Below are 22078 nucleotides of genomic sequence, written 5' to 3' on the forward strand. Positions count from 1 at the left end.
CATAACTGAAGTTCTCCAACTATTTTATCATAAAACAATGTTAGGTAGTGACTTAAGAAATTGAGGCTTTCCATAATTTGAGCACTGTTCAGTCTAAAGCAAATAATGCCAGGCTTTTGAAGTAGTTTTAGTTTGAAAGAAATATTTTTAAATTACAGTTTTGGAAATAGTGGCTCACACGAGAAATTCTGTGTCAGTTGTCATATTGTTTACACAGTCAATCTCATTTTTGTTTTTGGGGTCTGAATTGCAAATCTCCATTAGAAAAAGCCACTTTCAGTAACATGACTACCTAATAACAAAATACTGTACATTCTATGTACCTCTGTTTATCTTATTTACAGTGAATATACAGAACAGTAAGAATATAAAAAAATATATTTTGATATATTCTCTGTTTGCTTTGAAAGCTTTCATCATAAAGTGAAGCTTTTTACCTACTTAAATATCAACATCAAATTGAAATTCTGTACTGCCTTATAAATAATGTCTGGAGTTATTCAGCAGTTTATTTTGAAAATAAAATAGCAATGAGTTTTCAGAAAGTGGATTAGAAGAGAACAGTTCAGGTTTGATTACTCAAATGCATTATATGGGAATTCTTGTTCTTCAAAACAGTGTCCCTGTTAACTCATTATCTATTATTACAATGAATATCTTCTCAATTATACAAAACCTTCCTTTCTAAAATTATTGTTCCTATCAGTTCATGCTGAGATTTATCTTCCTTCATTAAGTGCAATTGGCATGCCAGCACTTTTGGGCTTTTTTTTTTTTTTTTTTTTTTAACTCAAAGGAGTCATAGTTTTTAGGAACTCTCCAGCTAAGCTGACCAGATTTGTTTTGAGAAAAAAATTGAGAGACAAGGAATTAATGTTTTAAAGGAAAAATACCTCATTCTTTCAATTACATACCTTATCATGACAAGGGGGCTTCATATTAAATATAAATATACTTACATTTGGTGTTATATAACTTATGGTACCAGAAACACCTAGCATACCTGAAAGACACTTGAATTCTCCTGTTTTAATAGTATAATATTTTCCTTACTCTGGCATTTGCTACAGGACTTATTCCATCTTACAGAAGTTGATCTTAGAAAACTGGGAATTGAAAATCAAGGCCACCGGACACACCTCATTTCCAACATCCTGCTGCTTCAGGAGGTAAAACAAAAGAGAGGTAAGATTTCCATGTTGTCTCCTAAAGACAAAAGAATGAGCTAAGGCAACCTGAGCTTCTCTGTCACAAAGGATGATAAACAAATACCCTGATTCAGCCTGGGATAGTGCTCTGAATGCAGATCACTGAGGGGCTTTACACAGATAATAAGAGGCTTTGTTAAACATTAGTTTAAAAAAAAGCAAACATTCATATTTTGGCATGGATTTACAAAATAATATACTCTATTTTTTATAAAAGCTGTCATTTAGAAAAGGTTTCCCTTGTATTTCAGCTTCTATTGCTCTCACAGTCTTCACCTTAACAAAACACAGTAATGTTAACATACCATAATTGATGGAAGTCTGTGTCACAAATATCTTTCTTATTTGGAAAGATCATATCAGAAGGTCTAAACCAAGCTAATTTGTGTACATCCAACCTCATCTCTACTGAGGAGAGGGTGAGTGCTTGCACAGTTTAGACCCTTCTTTTCCATTAGGGACTTTGCTGTGACTTAAAACTTGGTCACTGCATCATTTGTTGGTTTTATAAGCTCAGTATCAAAGTTCAACTCAAATTTGTAAGAGTTGGAACAAGCCCTGTAAGAAATTCTAGTCTGAGTGGAAGGATATATTGAGAAGTTATTCACCTATGACTTGTTGCAGTGAGTATTTTGAGTATTGTTCACAAGATAATAAGATACACGTATTATGCATTACGTCCAATAATTCTTCAGATCTCTGCCAAAGGCTTTTACAAATTTAATGTGAAGCAGTTAGTTATTTAGCTAACAGTCCTGTTTATACATTGTCTTGGTCAAGCTAAGACTTTTGGACCATGTCTAGGAATTGATTATTTATAAAATGTGTTTAGCTACTGAAGTTTTCAGAAGGAACTAGAACTGATTGTGTACAAATAAGTCACTGTATTTCCTCAATGTTTTCTGACAAGTTCAATATTGATTTAACAATTACGCAACTTCTACAGCTCATAGGTTTGACTGTCTTAAAATATGGACATAAATATGACATTTTTGAACTGCTGCTGTGAACAAATTAGGAAATTATTTCAGTTGATGATTGCAGTGAAACTGGATGTGTTTCAATTGGTATCTGTTTTCATGTGCATCGGGATTGTGTTTCGTAATCTTTTCAGGTACTGAAGTGTGGAATGTATTACAGCTGTCAATGCAGCACTGTTTTTCAAAGGAAAACTACACTTTTCAAACTGTCATTGACATGGTAAATTGATTTGTAGATAGTTATGCAACATTTGATTCAACTCACCAGAATGTTCCAACTCATGATTGTTCAGCTTCAGTTATGTTGAGCCTACATCAAATCTTGAGGTATTGCTGATGACTTCAGTGAATATGAATTTGAGTCAAAAATTTTCTTTCTAAAATGATGCGTCTATATATATTTTTTTTTGTCCTTCAGACACAGATTTTGCAAAGTGCCAGCATGGTGCCATTAGGGTTTGGGTTTTTTTTTCTTTTTGGCAGTTAATTGCTAGAACTCTTAAAGCTTAATTCTAGTAAAATTAGTGCTGGTTCATTTTTCATGGGAATTTATCTTGCGCAATGTTTCCATTTTGGCTAATAATAATTAAATGTATAATTGAATTACATGCTTGAAAAAAATACAGACACATTGATATCCAGGTTGGATTTACACTAGGATATTTACATTCTCAATAGCTTTGCCTATTGTATTAATGATTTCTGGGAAGGTTGAAAACAGATCAGTTCAGTCAGTCATACATGAGTGCAGACTGGTTTGTTTTCACAGTAGGGAATAATGGTTGTTATCTGGTCTCCAGCCTGTTATGACACAGTTTTGTTTTGTGTCTGTCTTTGACAGAATGCTGTGTCTAGGAGCAAAGTGCCTAATCAGTTACACTGAAATGCTTGTTTTCCAGCACTAAACTTCACTGTAGTCAGACATTAGAGAAAACTTCTAAAATGTAAATTCTATTCTTCTAAATAAGTGCTAATGCCCTACTAATGTACTTACTGGATCAGAGCAAAGGCTATCTTACTCTGTTTGCTGTTATTTTGAGCTTTAAACAACAGTATTGTATTTGATGCTGGTCCTACAGTTTCCAGACAGTGCTTCAAGTGATAAGTCAATTTAATAAGTGAGCATTTGCACAGGGTTAAAAGTGACATTAAATTTTGGGAGTATTTGTGAAAAAAAATTCTGTTTTCTAAAATATTTTCTTGATTCTGAAACTGTTTTGAATGGGACATGTCTCAGTACATGTGGATTAGATTTGGATTCATCCTGTCTAGCTACTTGGGCAGTGTTTCTACAGTAATTAATACCAAGGTCTGTGCATTGACATAATGCCCAGCAACACATTAGAGCTGGATGAAACATGTGCACATGATCACATATCTGTTGAATTAGGCAGAGTACACAATACGAAGTTCACTGGCTTGAAGCTTTTATGTCATCTTTATGGCAGTCAGTGATAGGGAAGCAAGTAGGACAACTGATTTTTGAGTGGCATTAGCTAATCTGTAACAAAATAAATATTCAAAATTGTTACACCACTTCAGCCCAGCAGAATAAATTTAATAGTGGATCAGTGGTTTGAATAATGGGTTTTGATATTTTTGATCTGTATCTGAAAACTTAAAGTCTGCTGTACTGTTGACCCTTGACCTTAATCAAAGCTGAGTTTCCAAAATGCCACCCTAAGCAGTCCGTGTATTTTCATCTTTCCTTAGAAGCTTTTCCCCATCTCTCTATCATTCTTTTATTTGTCTGTAAAACTATCCTGCAGCTGCATGGTAAATCCATTGGGAAATATGTGCAGCTGAAAACAACCTTCTTCCCTCCATTCTCCATCCACATCAAGTCCCCAAGCCAATTCCCTGTTCAGCTGCACAAACACTCCCAAGAGCCTGAATGGCTGTGGAAGACAGCAGAGCTGAGCCCTGGTGGCTGAAACAGCCCTGCTGCCAAACTGAAACCACACCTGAAGGTGTTAAGTGGGAGGCAAGTCACTTTCTGCTCCCTCTGCTACTGGAGAAACAGATGAATTCAGCAGATAATTCAGTTCACTACCTTTTGTAGGTGTCTATATTTTTTGTTGATTGTAGAGATATACCAGGATGGCTGACTTCCTGACAGATCTCTTAGCAAACGCTGACAGCTGGTGGAATTTAGGCCTAAAAGCTAAAACTGTGATTGTTCTGGAATATTTAATCTCTTCTTTTGTATGCATCCTTACAAATTTCAAAAAAGCATTTGTTTCTTTCTGTAAATATCCATGATCTCCAAGGTTTGCTTAAGATTTATCACTACCTTTCATTTCCTTGCAAATCAAAGTATACAAGTTGAAAAGTCTTTCCAGTTTCTGAAGATTTTCTTTCTAAGTGCAAAATCTTACCAGTTCTAAACATACTTCCTACCCCTGTTCCATGAACAGACCGTGTGGCCATGTAGAGTCTAACTGACAGTTTCTTCAGGACCAGCCACTGACGAAACAGATGTCAAGTGATAACATGAAAGAGCATAGCAATCTACAATGATGCTTTCTTAGAATACTTTCTCAGCTTCTAAGAATTTAATCTAACAAAACATTTGAAAGAGGTATGAATGGAAAGAGACATAAATATTTATTCTACAGTCTTTCTTGCTTATATCTCCACTTACCCTTTGATGTGCACTGTAGCATATTCCGAGTCTTGGTGTCCTGCCATCTACACCAGTATTCATTCATCTACTCGTCATATACTGCAATTCCTTTGGGATGCACCTTTTGTTTTCTGTTCCAGGGAAATTGTAGGGGTGAGGAGGCCTGCAACATGCCTGGGCTTGTCACAGTGTCACAGGTGCATCCAAAAATTGGGTATTAACACTTCTAAGAAAAGCAAAATATATGATATTCTTCCAGGAATATTCTCAATGGATATCTATCACCTTTTTGAAATTCCTGTATGGCATCTTAGGCCAGGAAATTACATATCCTCTTCTAGAAGAAGCTTCTTGTGGTATGACAAAAATTGGTGACAAATCAGGTATAATCTTGTTGTCACTTGCTCCTTACAGGGGACACTAATTGAATTGATGGTGGACTCTCAACTGAGTCAAAAAAGTGTTAGTCCTTTATGTACAAACTTTCATACCTTTCCCCTGATTGACAGTGGGCTCAAAAGGCTGATGCTGAAGATGGTAGCTAGTATCAGCAGTTTAATAAAGCCTTCTGCCTTTTCTTTGTTGCAATCCCATAGGCAGCACCATGCAACACTGACTCCTTTCTCTACAAGCACAGCCTGCTAGTCCCAACACCACCACCTCTCTCCTCTTAACTCTTTACACCTTTTCCCTGTGTGCCCTTTTTTTCTTATGTGATAGGTCAATACACATCAGCATTCCACACTGCTTCTCCTTCCATGCTGTTTTATACAGCTGCACCCCATTCCTGATCTCCTACAATCTGTTTTCCTACATAATCTGACTCCTGTATTACACAAAAGGTCTTCCTTTCCTGAGCATGAGGCATTGCACTGTGTCCTGCAACAATCAGCAGTTCAAGACACATCCTGACAGCCACAGCCCAGTACTTGTAGGGTAGTGCTTCTGCAGGGAACAGGGGTTTTCTCAGTATCCTCTAATACAACTAAAACAGGGGGTTTGCTATGTGGGATTAAACCAGAGTGTTATTTAATCATATTGTTTTATGTTTGTTGTATTTAATATCATTTATCATAGTTTGTCACAATAGGAATGTGATTCTATTATGATTTCTTGGACCTACAGTAAACCAATAAATCATTCTTCAAATGTGTTGAGGAATCCCTCCATAATGTGACCAGCTCCTTCAGTCCGGTAGAAATAGTAACTATAGAGAGGGAAATGTAAACACATAAATGAAAATGTCTATTTTGATACAGTGAAAAAAGGCCTTGGGTATTGGCAGACATGGAAGGTATTTCTTTTTTCCCTTTAGAGACATGAATTTAAATATAGCATTATATTTGAAAACTTAATATCATTTGACCATTTAAATGTTTGTATACATTTACAGGTATTCTTGATCTATATTTCTGTACATCACTGGTTGAGTTACAAGTGGAAAGAAATAGAGAAAACTAAGTACTAAGTATTTTTAAAGAGGTGTTCTAAGGGCTAGAACTTTGGTTTTCCAGTAACTTCTTTTACTGAGATGAATTCTGAATAATAGCATTTTATGGCCTTGTGTGATTTCACTAACATCTTGGAGTGTTCTTCTCTAATAGGCAAAAGGTATAAAGAATATTTCCTTTACAAAGAATATTTCCTTTTTGTCTTGTACAGGTTTTTCTTTTTCAGACCTATTATGAATTTTTTATCATACAAAGAAGGTCAGCCTTATTGCATTTAAATTAAATATATCCATTGACATAATTTATTGTAGGTATACATAAAATAATATGCAAAGCCTGAATTAGATTGAATGAAATTAATATTCCATAACATTCTGCTTTTAGATTTTGCATTTAAATTCTTAGATAAACTGTTTTCTGCCTATGTTTTATTTCTTGCCATGCTGCAGTAGTATGAAGTTAAATATGAAGTGATTTCTTGTCATTATAAGGAAGACCTAAATCATGTGGTATTAGAAAGAAACCTGAGCAAGCACTACATAGCCTGAATTGTGCTTGGGACCATAAAAATAGAAAGGTCCATCTTCAAAAAAGGTGTAAGATACCTAAGGCACTCTCTCCTGTGTTTTTATTAGATGCCATTACAGTTAGTATAAAGCCATAACTGGTTGGGAATCGTTAACTACAAATATCTTGCCTTTGTCACTTTTAGATAAAGTCCTTCGACATGTCCTGGTGCTTTTGCTCTTTGAAACATTACAAATGCAGCCAGAGTGCTTTGGGGCAGTAGTACATAGTGTCAACCTTTCAGATTCCAACCTCATGCTGAAGTAGGCTGGTAGCTTTGCCAACAGAGGGAGAGGAAGCTGCTCTGAACACTTTTATGGCATGATAGAGTTGGCATTGCTACCTGTGTGGTCTGTTTTGCTGTCACACAAGGATTTGGAGTTTTTTGCTTTCTCTCTTTGAGAAAGTCAGCAATGTAAATGCTGTTACAGAGCTGTTAGCAAACACCTCTGACAGTACCATTTCATCTACTGAAAGTTCCAAATTTGCTTTCTGGCCCTCTGTTTATCCTCGCCTCTACATCAGATATGTTTGAAATGAAAAACATCTGTAACAGTTAAAGAAAGGCTGGTAATTCCCCTGTATTTGAGACTTTTAACAGATACGTGGAGAAACAGAAACTTGCAAGAAGTCTTAGATCCCTAGTAACAGTTCTACCACTGCTAAAAGCAAAGAGGAAAACAGACCCTCTGTAAAAAGGTTAAAAAGGGATCCATAAGACCTTGCCCAGCTTCTTTCCAGTTTAAGTATCATTTACCTAATCAATTTAAATCATTTAAATCATTTAAACTAATCAATAAAAGAAAACTGGATTTAGTGCCATTTTGCCTGAGTATTTTAAACATTTGAAACAGGTCTAATACATGCCAAAACAAGTTGCTTCACATGATTTTCAATACCAAATTGAAAGAGGGGGAAATGGATGCAATATATTATTGCTACAGAATATGTGTGATTTGTTATGTATATGATAGTTTTCTTGTATAACATCTGACAATGACTGAATTTATACAAGTCTTCAAACTCTCTTGCTGTCCTACAACGTTGTTTGCAGAATGATCAGCTATGGGATGTGTCTGCTTGGGGATTGTGAGGTTTCTGAACACCCACTCATAACAAATAACTCTTTGGGAGTTTCTTCTTTGGAAGGACCTTGAGTCTCCAGACCTAAGACAGACCAGATAGCAAGAAATCATGTTGGTGGTTTTATTATGGTGGTCTGGATAGGTGCTGAATAAACTTAACTGTTTCAGTTGCCAGCCAGGAAGGACATTAGAAAGCACAGGTGCCATAGCTCAGTTTCCAAAATAAATATTGTCAGATTCCAAGTCTGGAGCATTTTTCAATTCCCATAGTCAATTTTATTTGCCCTGCCCAAGTTAGTCTTTGACTAACTTGAAAATTATCAGCAAATAAATGTAATTTCCTAGCCAGCAGCTGTGATCATTACTTTTTCTATGTGGTATCTGTGGGAGTAGAGGCTTGTGTAGCATTTTGTTTGTATGGGCACTTTTTCTTCTAAGACAAGTCTGTATGGTAGCAATTTGCTTTGACTTTTGTTTGTCAGGGAATCTACAAGATCTGCTGTGTGAGCAATCCACACATGCCATGTCCTCATTGTGTGTAGTTACTTCTGCATTTTACCACTGCAGCTGCAGAACAGTGCTTTTGGAGTAAATGTGTTTTCTCCTGGTTATTTGAGGAAGACTAGAATTCTGACATTTAAGCACAAACTGAAAATTTCCAATGAATCAACTTCTTATGTCCCATTGTTTTCTTTGTTTCTCTAAGCCAAGCACATTTGAAAATGGTCTCAAGTACTCTTATGCCAACTCTAGGCATAATTAAGGCATGCAAGCTATAGCAGCACAGCTCTTGGGACCTATGTCCCAGTTGTGTTCCTCCTCACTTATCTGTTTAGTTAGCTGCTTTTTTTGGGTGTCTTTGCAGGTGAAAAGATGCACCTGTACATACTCCCCTCCTTCAGAAAGCAGAAGTCAAAGGTGGCCATGGAAGGTCCCAGCAATGTGTGGTGTGTGGCCAGCAATGGCCAGCACACTGCTGCTTTCTCAGCCTCCCCCAGCTTTGTGTCACAAAGGACAATGCTCCAGTGCTACTGTCTGTGGCAATGTGCTACACAGACAGCATGATGCCTGAGATGGCTCAGGGGTATGGCAGGTTAACATGGAATGCTGTTGGGGAGGGCATGACAGAGGTGCTATGCTCCTTTCAGGACATTGATGCTTCCAGACTTTATCCCACAGCTCAGTGAATCCATTTTCAAAGCAGATGGAAGGTATGAAAACAACAAAAGCTTTGCAATGAGGAATCTAATCTAGTTTAATCTGGAGTAACTCACGACCAGTGGAGCATTCCTGTGAATTTTTCCTTCTTGCATCCTGTAGGCAAATTCTCTTTAACAGCTTTCAAGTATGTGCAAGGATGGGTTGTGTAAATTGTCAAACATGAAGACAAAGACCAATTTTCAATTTAACCTGAAGACAAAATAGAACTTTAGGAAAAGAATGTAATGACTCATGCACGTAAGAGTAATCACAGTTTAGGCAGTGCTGCCCAGCTACAATCCCATTACTTAGCACGTAGTCATGCTACTAAGGAAGTTACTGCCCCTTTTCTGTTTCTTAGTCATAAAAAATGACAAGCATGACATTACTTCCTATGTAACTACAGTGCCTAAAAATTTCCTGAGTGATTAGAATCAGCCAGTAGAGACCATCTTACGTGTGGATCAGAGTTTTTGGCATGGTTTGAAACATCTTTCATCTGAACTGTGGAACATGTTTGGATAGAGAAATTAGACATTTTCCTTTATGCAATGAGGAAAATAATAGTTTGCACTTCTGTAGGATCTTCCACTTGATAAGCTGACAGAGTACTGTACAGACTTCCCTGTGAAAAATAACTTCCACTGTGATGTATGTTACAAAAATGTTAGTATATGTCATACAGGAAGTAGGTGGGTCAGAATACTAGAACTGAATGTGGAATCCAGGTATCTCAGCTCCTCTTTCTGTAGTCTCACCTTAATGCCATTTTTCTTGCACTGGACATATTGGTGAAGCATTTTGGTGTCCAACATGAGGTCACAGTCTGGGGTTCTTCAGTTTCTTTGCCCTCCTCCTGCTCCTTCCCTCCCTCTCTCGAGTATATTTTGAAAAGATTATGAGTGGAATATACTATGGGAAATCTCCAGAGATTGTTTGTTACTTGTTCCAGTGAAGTTCTGGAATTTGTCACTGTGCCTGAAACATTTCTGGTACCTCTCTATCCTCAGTTCTTTTCACAACCAGCAAGACAAACGCAGAGTGCCATCAGCTAGTCAAGATTTGGAAATTTTCGTAGTTTATCAGTGGCTCAAATGACAAAGAATTTGGGGAAAAACAACTGACAACAACAGAGTGAGGTTTTGGTGTGCATTTAAGCTTTGTTTTAAATAAAGTTAGTTTGAATTTAGATCTTAACTTCAAGGCTCTGTTCAGTATCAAGGATGGTATAATTTTTTGTAATTTGTGGAGAGAAAAATATACAAGTCTGTTTGTCAGCAGGCTATAAGTAGTGACTTAGGTTCCAGCACCAGTGAATGGATCTTTTTGAAATCTTTCACATTTACTGCAACTTTTCTGTTTTGGAAGTTGTTGTAAAAGGTGTGTGGCAACACCAACCCTGATAATGCTTCCCTACTGCTCTACCTTAAAGAAATGGTGTTACAATGGGAAGGGGAATGCCAGTCAGAAATGCTACTGTGACCTTCCTTTATTGTAATATACTCGATAAATTTAATTTCCTAATTTTCTGTCTCCATCCCTTACTGAATATTGGAGCACTGTTCTCTGCCTTTATTGTCTTTTCTCTTATTTTACACTGAACTTCATCTTACTTGAGCTTCCTTATGCCAAGATTCTACTCATATCTATGAAAATTCCTAGACTTTTTCAAGAATTTTCATCTCCCAATACCTACTTCAGCAACTTATGTGATGGCTAAAGAATCTTGTCTTGATCAGCTAAATGTTTCTTAAACTCTAGCTACATTTCAAATAAAGGTCCAGTGTTTTTTCTGGTTTGAATCGCCTCATTAAAAAAAAAAAAAAAAAAAAAAAAGTTGCTTTGAGATATTTCAAATAACTGAGATTGCAAAAATCAGTTTTATGGACAATACATAAAATACCAAACTATAGAGAGGTAGATGTCCTGATTCTACCCAGTACCCAGAGATTTCACTGTGGTAAGGCATCATGTGGAATTTTAATCCTTCTACTGTCACTATTGGATATTAAACTTGCTTAGTGTGAGAACACCAGACTTTGATTTATTTTTAATTATTGGCTTGATAATATGCAAAGGTCCTGGAACATAAATAATCTGGATCTTAAATTGCATTTATCATATAGATATCTTAGGATCACAACTTCAGCAACATTATGTAGTCAGGCTCTGAAGTAGATACATCAGAAGCAATTTATTAAAGCTAGTCCAGGTAAAAATGGAGAAAGAGAATGAAAGGATTGAACATTAGAGTGAAATGAAAATAGTGCATGAAGATGATCTCCCAAATCCGAACCACCATACAGCTAGTAGGGATCAAATATTTTATGTCAAAACCAATTAAATATTTGGTTAGACAGAACAGCCTTTGCCTCTGGAAAGCTAATGCAAATCGGATGAATTAATAGATTTGAAAAATGAAATCTTATGAATTCTGATACAATAGAAATTGGAAAAACTGGAATAATTGTGGTAAAACCAGAGGAATGTTGGTCAGGCAGCCTGAGAGACTGAGCCAATGGGAAAGAGACAAATAGTGTGTTAAACTGATCGAGACAGCGCTTTGAAAGTCAACTGCGTGTGCCTTGATTTGTATTAATGCTAAAGCCCTGTGGCTGAGTCAGTGGTACAGCTGAAGGTGTTGGAGATAATTAGTTGAAAGTGAAGGTTGTGTCTATAATTATGTCATTGTTTTGAAGGCATACTTTACAAAAGGAGGGTAAGTGACCATCTGTTCTGTCAGTAGCTCCCGGTTCTGTACAGCTATTTGACCATTTGTTGTACAAACGCGTTTATCCCTCCAACCTGTTGCACAAGTAACTTCACGCAGCTTGGGAGGATGAGGGGGGGCGTCCACCAACGCAAATAGATTATGTGTGTGAGGTACGTAATGAGCTCTGAATCGTCCGTGCACAGGGTGCGTTTAACGAACTGTTACTTTTGCTGCAGTGCTAATTAGAGAGACGAAATTATGGAGGCCAAATTGTTAAATCCAGGGAGAAGGGCAGCGGGAGGTCACGGCCTGCGGGGGGCTGGTGCGGGGCTCGGGAGCCGCAGCCCGGGGCCCGGAGGGTGTGGCCGGAGCGCGGCCCGGGCCGGGGGCTGCGCGGGGCCGGAGCCGCCCGAGCCGCCTCCCGCAGGTGAGGGGCGCCCGCCAGGGGCTCTGTGGCGGCCGGGACAGGCTCGGAACCGGGGCGGGCAGCGAGCGATAAGGCGCTCCGAGAAAGCTTCGGTTGAGTCACCCTTAAGTAGTCGCCAACTGTGCTTCTGTGGAGCGGGCTGGTGCTGGCTACGCGCGGCTCCTACCGGGCACGGCCAGACCTTGCGCTCTCCCGAGAACGGCCCGGTTCGTTTTCTGGCAGCGCTCCGCAGCGCTGCTGTTGCTGTCCGGCCTCCGGCCGCCCCCCAGGCTGCCCGCTCCGGCTCGGCGGCCCCGAGGGAGGGGCCCGGGAGGGACTCGCTGCCCGGAGCTCGCTGCGCCAGGACGGGCGCTCCAGCCGAGCCGCAGAACGCCTGCAGAGGAGCGGCGGGATCGGAGCCGGTAACCGCGGGGACAGCGTTGCGCTCTCGGGCACAGGATGCAGAGTAGTTTCGTGTGTGGGTGTGTGCGGCTGTCCCCGTGTCCTCACACCGCTGTCGGGGCAGGGGGCGCGGGAGCGGGGCCAGCCCTGCCCTGCCCGGGCTGGCCCGCGGGCTGCTGGAAGTGCCGTAGCTGGGACAATGACGACCGAGACGCTGGATCCAAGCGCTGAGATTTTGTGGGAATCGATCCCATAGAAATCTTTTTAATAAGTATAAAACACTGACGTGTACTCGAGATACCGAGATACTTCTCTGACTAGAGAGAAAGGAAACGCTGTGTGCTTTTTTTTCCTCTTTGTCTTTTGGAGAGGATGCAAAAGCATTTCTTTCAATCCGAATTTGTGATTTCTGAAAGGCGGTGTTAGTTCGAAACAGTAATGCTGAAAAAGTTTTTCAGTTAAAGTGGGTTGTTCTTTTCTTTTTGTGGGTACAAAGGAGCAGTCAAAATAAATTGCTTCCTTTACCAGACAAGGAACAAAACGTTGTGTTTTTGAAGCATTGGCTAAAAAACACATAGATTTGACTGTAACCTTGGTAAAGTTCTCTGCTTCTGCCAGCAAAATGTGGAGAGGTTTATTTCAAGTCAAGGCTTCGTATTGTTCGGGATTACTGAGCTAACTGATTAGGCACTTGCATTTCAGAGATAATTTCATGGCCAAATGAAGAAAGCTGTACTTACTATTGAATCATCTTCAATGATCACATTTTCTTGGCATTTTTTATAGATATGAAGACATTCTACATGTGAAAATCCACAAAGAGAAGTATGGGGTTTATCTGTTTCTCTCATATTGAAAAAAAAAAGCCACATTGCAAAGATAATTTGTCCTGCTCTGTGTGTTTTCTGCTGTGTGAGAATAATAGTTTAAAATAACATTTTAAGTAAGCTGACTTGTTACAGTGCAGGGATGTATGGGGGAGGGTGGAAATTGTGTGGCATATATAAAGAGAGAGAATGAGAGCATGAACACTGTGATAGCATTTCAAGACCCTTTGGAAGCACTGACCTGACTAATCTTGTGGGGATGTTTGATGTTTGACAGACTCATGTTTTTTTCTGATAGCAGCTTAAAGCCTTTGAACTACTGCATATGCTTTCTCAGTCTGTATCATAACATGCTGCAGGTTCTTGAACCTTAATATTCTTCTCGAAGTCCTGTGACATGTTTGCTATGGAAGCTGCTGCATCAGTTTTTCTTTTTTGTTAGCAAAACAGAAAATACAGGTCACAGAAAGCTGCTTCTAAGCTATTTGGGGGAATAGAAATAATTTCCTTTTTGTTAACAATAATGAAGGATACTATACTGCTTCTAGGGAGACAACATGAAATCTACATTGAATTTATAATGGCTACAGTTTCAATTGTATGTCAAGTTTTTGAGGCTTTTAAGTCATGCTTCCCCCCCCCCCCCCCCCCATTCTCTTATTACACACACAAAATTTTTAAAAAATCTGACTTTTTGTCCTGGGCTTGACTTTCTTCACCATTAAGGATGTTCACTTTGTTTTTTATTCTGTGCACATCTGCATAGTGCATGCAAATATGCCAAGTAACTTAGCAGGGAGAAGAGAGTAATTGATCTTCCACTGTTAAAATTTATTGTTGCTGATTCAAGGCAGTGGAGATTTTTTCCCCAAGGAAGGTGGGAGGAATTTGTGAGGAGGCTTGATGTGGCAAAAGTAGAGTTTTCACAAAAGTTGTCTCTGTCTTTTAGATACCTGAGAACACTCAGCTGAATATCTTAAACCACATTCAAGCCCTCTTAGCTTCATAGCATATCTAGTGGTAAAGATTGGTGATATGATAACACCAGGTATAAACTCCAGGGGTTTTCGTCTAAGAAAGAGAATCACCCAAATGCCAGATCAGTAACGGTGTGAGAGAAATGTGTCTTAATGTCCAAAATGGATTTAGATACAACTCTGAGTTTTGAAATAGCTTGAGAATTTGATTTGGAATTCTGAATATTTTTTTTTCTATTTCCTTTTATGAGGTTTCCTCTAGCATGAGCATATACAGCCTTGGACTGTTTGCTGTGCCATTTGTGCATCTGTGAGGCTGAACTGAAGACTTCTCTTTCCTTTACTTCTCTTCCTCCAGTATATTGAAACAACAAAGTAGAAGCCACTGCCATTGGTTGTGGTATGGAAGGGGCACTTAATCCTATACCTGAGTCATTTTGAATGAACCATCAGAACACTTCCTTAGACTGTGTGAACATCTGAAAGATTTCATGAGGGCAAGCTGAGACAGAAAATTTGGATTTTCATTCCAAAGATGGCACAAGCAGAAGAATATTGACTATGTTGGTTTAGGAAATTAAAAGTTATTTATTTCATTGTTCGTGTTAATTTTTTGTTCTGAGCAATGGTGTGAAGAGACCAAACCCCAGCTGTTTGGATTTGCCCATCAGATACGTATTTCATTTTATGTCCAATCTCATACCGTTACCCTAAATGTCATGTTGATTTTAGAGGCCTTGTCATTTATATTTGCTCACCCTCATTCATAACAAAAAGTAGAACATGTCAGAAGTTACCTGGAAACCTTTCATAGTTCTCTGAATTCACCATGTGACTCCTGACAATTCTGTTCCCATATATTCTTCCAGATTACAAACTAAAGTGCCATTTTATGTATAAATACAAATTCATTTGCCATTTTTAACATTATATTGGCATGAGTCCATCTTGTTTGCACCTAATTAGGAGAAATTCGTATGACTTCTGAAGTGTTCTGTTTTATTAGTTGATGCATTTTGACAAATTTTTGACTGAATTTCAGTTCATTTTGAGCCATTGTTCAGTTATAATTTCTACCATTTCTATTGTTGATTGCATAATGGCCAATGTTCAGAGCACACTGTCTCTTAGGGAGTAAAATTTTCAGGGTTTATGTATCTAGTAAAGTCAAACATTCTTTGAATCATATACTAAAGTATTTGAGACATTCCAGAGTCTTCAGCTGAAGGGGCTCCCACTTGCCAGTGTTTATATTCAGTAGAGGAAAACTGGATGGATAGTTTGGCAGGACTTTATTATTGGGCTGATTTTTGTAGTTCTCTGTTAACATTTATAAAGAATACGTAGTATAGCAGCACATGGGCCAGCAGATAAATGTGTGATGGAAGCTAGCAGACATCTTGTTCTCAGTTTTGTTTGGGGTTTTTTGGTTTGGGTTGGGTTTTTTTGTTTGTTTTTTTTTGGGGGGGTATTTGTGAGGTTTTTGTTTGTTTGGGATTTTTTGAGGGTTTTTTAAAAGAGATTTTGCAGGGAGGATTGTTAGAAATATTGTCAAAGCTGCACACATACTTGTGGCTAAGTGTGTTGCAAGTTCTTGAATGTCAGTATTTTTGTACTATCTGTGGTACTCTACCTTGATTCCTCAAAACAGTACTCAGGTATGAATTTGAGGATTGGTTATTGAATTTGTAAGTCATGTGAGTACTACTTAAAAGAAGAAATTATTAGGTCAACTCTGAGAGTTTGGTTTTGGTTCTTAAGGGCTTCTTAGGAGTGGGGTGGTTAATTTATTGAAAACTCTCAGACTGTTGGAGTGAAAACTCCTGGGCTACTGTAAGAACTACGTTGTGATTGGGTTAGGAGAGTGAATTTTTTCTTTCTGGATTCTCAAACACGAAGTGCTTGGCAATTTCATGTCACAGTAAGCCTATTGTGGACTCATCAGATAGTAAACCAAGGCTTTCTGGTTTTTTTATTACAGCTTGGGTTTGATACCTGCTTGCAGGTAATGTCCTGTGTTCCATTGCAGCACAGCCATGGGAATCTTGCAGGAAAGGCTAAGGAAAACTTTCTCACTGGATAACCTGAACTAAACCAGTTGGAATTCTGAAGTTTGGGGGTGGTTTGTATATAAACCAATAAGAAAGTACAATAATTAAATACAGACTCTCAGCAGGCCCTGAAAGGAGAACAAGATTTGTACTATGAGCCAGCTAGCTTCCAGTTTTTCAGACTCTGTAAATGGTGTTTATTTCTTTTCTACAGTGAATACACCAAGTTGAGATTCAAATGATTGTGTGAATTACAAGGCTTTTTTCCTCCTATTGTTGGAGATAATTTGTATCATTCTGTTCTAATAACGAAACTGAATTTACAAGAAACAAGCTCAGTCAGTTTGCTTTATCTAGAGGAGGTTGTAGGTTTTTAGTAAGCATTTACATTTTAGATCTTTGTGTCTGTGAACCAGTTCTTCTGCTTAGAACAGCTCTAATGCAAAACTGACTTTACAGCAACTATTGTGAAAATAATTGTGATATTAATAGTACTTGTCAAAACTAACAGAAACTGTGTCCTTCAATCACATCATAAATCAAGAGATGATTTGGTATTTCACATCAGTATGATAATTTATGGCAGAATTTTTGTGAGAATGTGTTTTGGATTCTTTAGGATTTTGTATTTTATTTGGATCTGTGTGACAAAAAATGTTGGTTCTTTGCTCAAATCTTTTCTACTTTTTTCATCAAGAGATGTGACCAGAGTCAAACAGAAGTGCTATAAGGGAGAAGTGCTATTTCCAGAGACTTTTCTACCATAGTGCATAGCACCTGTGCTCTGACAGAGACTTGGCAACTTAAAGAGTAAAGAAAAATATTAATTACTGAGTATTTGTTGTAGGATTTTTGATACAGGAGAATTGGGAAGGGATTTGAAAACCTTATCCAGCTGGTGAATCTCTGCAGTATAGCTGACAGGAAAAAGCAGAATTTTTCCATACTTTGAGATCAGTTTTTGCATTGCTGTAAAAGTAAGCCTGTTAGGATAACCTCTAAGTACAAGTAACAGTAGCTTCGGTGCAGAAACATTTTGATGGTAGCTGAATGCTGAGGTTGGAGATGGGAGCCAGAGGACTATAGAGGCACCTCTGTTTTCTTGCAACACCTGTGCATTCCCCAAAACAGGAGGAATTCTTATGCAGCTGTAAGCAGCTGACTTCCAGGCTGCTGGGCCTTCAGGGTGCTCATCTTATTTTTCAGCATGGAATTTGACTAAGGTCAAAACAGATTCCCCCTGTCCATAGCTGTTATTTCCAGAAGTGCTTCTGCTTTCTGAGTTCATATCACTCTCTGCAGCATCTGTGGCTGTTCCAGTTTCTGTGGGAAGCACCTGGCTGGCTGACACCTAGGTTAGATAATACAGGACTGGTTGCCCTTCAGGTCTGGTGGTTAAGTTCCATAGAGTGGCTTTTGCAGGCTAATACAACCATCTAGGATAAGACAGCCTGAAATGCAATGCAGCACTATAAACTGAGCACCGGGCAGCATTTTTTGAGGAACAGAACTGTAATTTGTTAATGAACTTGAAGTGTTTGTCTCACAAAGCTTTTTGCTCACGCCAACAGAAAAACCTGTACTGTATGGCAGACTGCAGTTGATTGTACCAGAGACTGACAGCTATGTAAATCTCTGTGTCAACAGCGATTTGAGCCAGCAGGCTGGGCATGCTGAAGAAGAGAATTCCAGTAATCTGCTCCTGCCCTTATCTCCTGGGTAGAGCCGTTTAGTTTACAGCCTGCTGGAAGTATGTGACCAGTTATCTGTTAGATTTATTACTTGAGCAAGGCTCCTTAGCAACAGGTTTTTCCTCCCAGTGTGCCAACTACTGGGTTTAAAAACATATTCTTCCAAACCAAGCTGTAGTGTCCTTTATTTTTTTAATGAATATTCTTAAAACTTTACTTGTTGTCAGTGATTGAAAGTTGATGTCTGCATCAACAGAGGATGTGAAAAAGCAAAAAGAAGAACTGTGTGGATTAAATTGGGAATTGTTCAGGGCATGCTCTTGCATGTTCATCCAGACTGGTTGTTTTTTGTTATGACTTTTAACATTTGTAAAGTTAAGTACTTGTGCATGATGTGCCTTGGGAGAAGTGTGACTGGGTCTTGAGGTGTCTGGCTGCCTCAATACAAAGAGAAAGTTCAGTTTCAGGTACCTTTGTTAGTCATGCTACTTAACTTCCTTTAAGTAAGGGCTTTGATGATTGATATACAGTAAGAAATCTTGGTTTTGTTTTTCCAGAACCAAAAATGATAGCTGCAGGAAAACTTTCAAGTCTTCCCAGAAACAGCCCAGTGAACCACCAGTTCTCATTAGCTTCTTCCATGGACCTTTTGACCACAAAACCTTCACCAATTGAGCACCGCTCAAACTCCTTCCAAGGCATCTCGATCCATGGCACTCTCCCCAGGAAGAAGAAGGGGACAGTTCCCTCTAGGTCTTGTGATATGTTCAGCCACATGGGAACATTACCTTACACCAGAGCACGGCAGCAGCCACCTTTTATACAGGATATTATAGAAGAGTACCCTCCAGAAAATGGAAAGAGCAACAAACTCCTTGACAGGTATGTTGTAAAACTTCAAGTAACATGTTAGTTGCATAGGGATTATTGCATTTTCTTCTAGGCCTGTAAAGGCCCAGTCATAGGTATAGCTGTTTACTGAGTTAGGTTTTCTCCCTAATATTCAATTTGATGGAAGACCTAAATAATTTTTAATGACTGTGTCTTGCCTCTGCATTTTTAAAAGATATAATATTGTGTGTACTATTCCCATGGAGGAAATTTTCTCGAGTTACTGAATATGAAAAGAATATGGTGATACACACTGAAGTTGTATTTTATATCTTCTTCTTTGAGAGCAGTTATTAAACATGCTTTTCTTGAGAGACCAAATCCTACTGATAACTTGTCTTATGAATATAACCTTGTCTTATGAAGAATACTTCGGTGCACAGCCAGTAAAAGTACAAACAGAATGCCTGAGAAGAAAATGTCAGGAAGGTCTGCCTGGTCAGAATTAAAACATAATGCTTTTGAATTAATAAAGGGATTCAAAGGATGTTGTTAGTGCAGCCTGTGAATAGAATTTGTGTCTATTGAGTCACAGCACCAAATGGTGTTCCTGTTTGATCTTTCAATTACTTGGCTAAAACACACTCTGAATGCTGTGGTAGCAACTTCTAACAATTGGTTACTTTAATTTTTACAATGAATCATTATATCTTCTGCTCAATGACCTGACTGCACAATTGTGTTAGAGCAGAGGACAATACCAGCTTGGCAGTCAGCAAATATATCACTTCTTGAATCTTCTTGCAATGACACTGCACTTTTCATTAGTTTACTTTAAAGGAAAATTGAGAGAAAGTCTTGATTTTCCTGTGGTAAGGAGTGTGCTAAAATGTGTACTAAGGTACACATTCTAATGCTTACATGCACATTGAAATTATCTGGGCCTAATAGTGCAGGGGAGTCCATGTTTCCTTATTAGTGGTTTTGGTTTTTTTTTTTTTAAACCATTTTTCTTCAGTGTAGGAATTTGTGACATGGTGTAACATTACAGAAATATTCATCATTTAGAAGTATATCAGTCTTACATTGCTGTAATGCTGTTTGCAAAAACTGAATCTGTGAGTGCACATTTTAAGGAAACATGTTTGTGATGCACTGTTCAAACCAAATGCTGTGTTTGATGCTAGTGGGCCAGAACTAATAGTCATTAGGACTGCAATGTTCATGTGCACATGGATATGAGTATTTTGAACTGTGGCTCAGTCATGTCATTGTTTGATGAATTCTAACTTTAAAAATATAACTATGATAACATTTTAATAATTCAAAGTGAGTAATACTCTCTTTAATATATAAATCTGCATCACATTGTCTTGTGAAACAAAAAATAAGCCAAATTGGTGAGAATAGGAAAACAATAATGAACTGTGTCATTCCCTAATGGAGTTCTGAATCTGAAGTTTTTCTGATAACTTGGAGAAATTGTAGTGAGAATGTTTTCTTCTTGGTTTGTGAATGTACATCTCTGCTAGTTAGTTCAAGGGGGGACAAATGTTGTCTTTCTTGAGAAAGCTGACGTCTGAGTTTTAGAGTCTTTTGGAAATAGTTACATGGCCAGAGTTAGAATCAGCTGTGCTCTTGAAAGGTAGTTTTATTAGCTAAAAACGAATTCACTCTTGAAAGTGAAGATCTTCACTTTTAAAAGCAAATTCTCATTTTAGCATGTAAAACTAAAGCTGCTTGAGTGTAATATTCTTTATTATCTGATATTGATAATTAAGCCTAAATAAAGCTTAATTGTAATTTCCCTTTGACCTGGTCCACTGGTTATCTTTATTTATTTAGCTCTGCCTTATGTATTATGATACCTTTATTTAAAGGAAAATTGTTCACATTTCATCTGTTACTAGAACCAATAGCTTTTTTTCAACCTGTGTCTTTTTGCTGCCATCAGTAAACCCAGAACTTCCACTGCACTTGGATGATTATGGTCCTTCATGAATGACATTATAATTTAGCAGACTTGTGGCATTTTCATGCTTTTTCATTAAGGCAGCCAAATGTCCCTCAAACAAACAGGACCTAAAAGCAATGCAGAAGTATCACTATCACAGTAAGTTTGGGTGTGGTGATAAAGACAGCTGTCAGAGGCCTGTTTTGACCATCTATACCATCTCAGTTGGATGTCAGCAGTACCCAGGTAGTCTTGGGTTAACACAGTAGTTATCTCTGTGGGTCTGGTACTGGCTCTGATATAAACATACTTGAATGTTATCTCATTGTAGAGATGCAAGGAATTTCTGAGATGTTAAGATGGAATAGAGCAAAGACTTAGGCAAATATCCCAGAGCAAAACTAGATTCCAGTATTGATACCATGCTCTCTGTTTCATGAAGCAATGTGATTGCAAGAGAGAGCAGAATAAGTGACTACTTCTTAGACTGTCATCTGACAGCTATAGTATTTTCTGTTTCTAAACTCATCACCCCCACATTCACCACTAAATCATGTCTTCAAGTGCCATGTCCAAATGTTTTTTGAACACTTTCAAGGATGGTAACTCCACCACTACTCTGGGCAGTTTCTTACAATGCTTTACAATCCTTTTGTTGGGAAAAAGATTCCTAATAAATTTATTCCTAATAATCTAAAGCTCTCTTGGTGCAACTTGAGGCCATCTCCTCTTGTCCTCTCATGCTGACAGTTGCTTTATTGCTAAGCCAAACCACATATCAGGGAAAGAAAGGGGAGAGGAGCATGAGGCATATTCTGAAGATTTTTTTTTTCTCCAGTTGAGGTTTGAGTTGAAGTCAGTACTGTTGCAAGATAAAAGAATCACTGTATACTGTGAGAAAGAAATGTATCTTTGATACCCCACTGTCAAACAGGTTCCAAGATGGTTTTGTGGGGAGAGAAGTAATGCAAGTGGTATGACGGGTTCAACATCGTGTTGTCAGTGAGTCAGGCTAATAAAGATGTGATCTTCACAATCAGTGAAGGAAGAAAAGATACTTCTTTCTCAGTACTGGTAATTCCACTATTGCATGCATGTAGTCTGTATTC

The 22078-nt window shown here is 38.3% G+C and overlaps 1 protein-coding gene across 4 annotated transcripts in view; it reads left to right on the forward strand.

Annotated features, from left to right (window-relative positions):
• Nucleotides 1–22078, forward strand: part of BCAR3 (BCAR3 adaptor protein, NSP family member) — an 85365-nt gene that overhangs the window by 18059 nt on the left and 45228 nt on the right. For 2 of the 4 annotated variants that reach the window (XM_079313660.1, XM_079313661.1), the window contains 2 exons: nucleotides 1071–1185; nucleotides 18742–19066. In XM_079313660.1, the coding sequence (XP_079169786.1) occupies nucleotides 1071–1185; nucleotides 18742–19066 (440 nt within the window). Of the gene's footprint in view, nucleotides 1–1070; nucleotides 1186–11909; nucleotides 12035–12241; nucleotides 12659–18741; nucleotides 19067–22078 lie in introns of those variants that run through there. The other 2 variants (XM_079313663.1, XM_079313662.1) reach the window with 2 other exon arrangements.

The sequence above is a fragment of the Erithacus rubecula genome (genome assembly GCF_903797595.1).
Source record: "Erithacus rubecula genome assembly, chromosome: 10".
In the NCBI taxonomy this organism is placed as follows: Eukaryota; Metazoa; Chordata; class Aves; order Passeriformes; family Muscicapidae; genus Erithacus; species Erithacus rubecula.